This window comes from Gekko japonicus, unplaced genomic scaffold (genome assembly GCF_001447785.1).
Source record: "Gekko japonicus isolate JY-2015 unplaced genomic scaffold, Gekko_japonicus_V1.1 scaffold204, whole genome shotgun sequence".
Classification (NCBI taxonomy): Eukaryota; Metazoa; Chordata; class Lepidosauria; order Squamata; family Gekkonidae; genus Gekko; species Gekko japonicus.
In genome coordinates, this window is record NW_015159716.1 from 359795 (window position 1) to 360428 (window position 634).

The following is a 634-nucleotide window of genomic DNA, read 5'->3' on the forward strand; positions in this document are numbered from 1 at the left end:
CCCCCCCCCCCCCCTCTACAGGGGCCCACTCCATGCCAGGCTCAAACAAGGGGTGGCCGTGCAAGTTGGGTGAGCATGCCCAGCGACTACCAAGTCGGCCGCTGCCTGTGCGAGCATGTACAGCCACAGCCACGCTGGCTACCCGAGAGGTGGAGGGGGTGGTCTCAAGTGGCAGCTGGATCCTGCAGACTTCTATTCCTCTCCATCCAATCTGGGGTAAACCACCTGTGTGCAAGGTCCCCCCCCCCAGAGCTCGGCAAAACAGATGTCTGCATTACCTGGTAAGTGAAAACGTGAGCAGAGATCCCCTGTCCTCCTCCAGGAACCTCCACGACCACGTGCCCAGACCTCTCCGTCCCGCTTTCGCCGGTGGTGCACACGATACTGCAGGATAAGGGCAGAAGAGAGGATGGAGAAGAATCCCCCACCAAGGTGCACCACATGGGCTGCTCTAAACCTGAGTTAATGAGAGGGGGGCACTTTTAGCTCTTGGCCTGGTTGCGTATCAGACTTTGCTCGCTCCAACACCCATCCTGGTGAGCAACTCTGCCTCCCTCCCCCAGGTGCAGTTTGGCTTGTTCACACTTGGGACAGTCAGCTCTGTAAAAGCACCTTTCTCCAGGGACGTAACACA

At 58.7% G+C, this 634-nt stretch overlaps 1 protein-coding gene across 1 annotated transcript in view; it reads right to left on the bottom strand.

The window, feature by feature from the left end:
- LOC107113404 (plexin-B1-like) overlaps nt 1–634 on the bottom strand; it is a 122855-nt gene that overhangs the window by 32199 nt on the left and 90022 nt on the right. Inside the window, 1 exon segment of the mRNA XM_015414766.1 lies at nt 279–384. Within this exon segment, the coding sequence (XP_015270252.1) occupies nt 279–384 (106 nt within the window).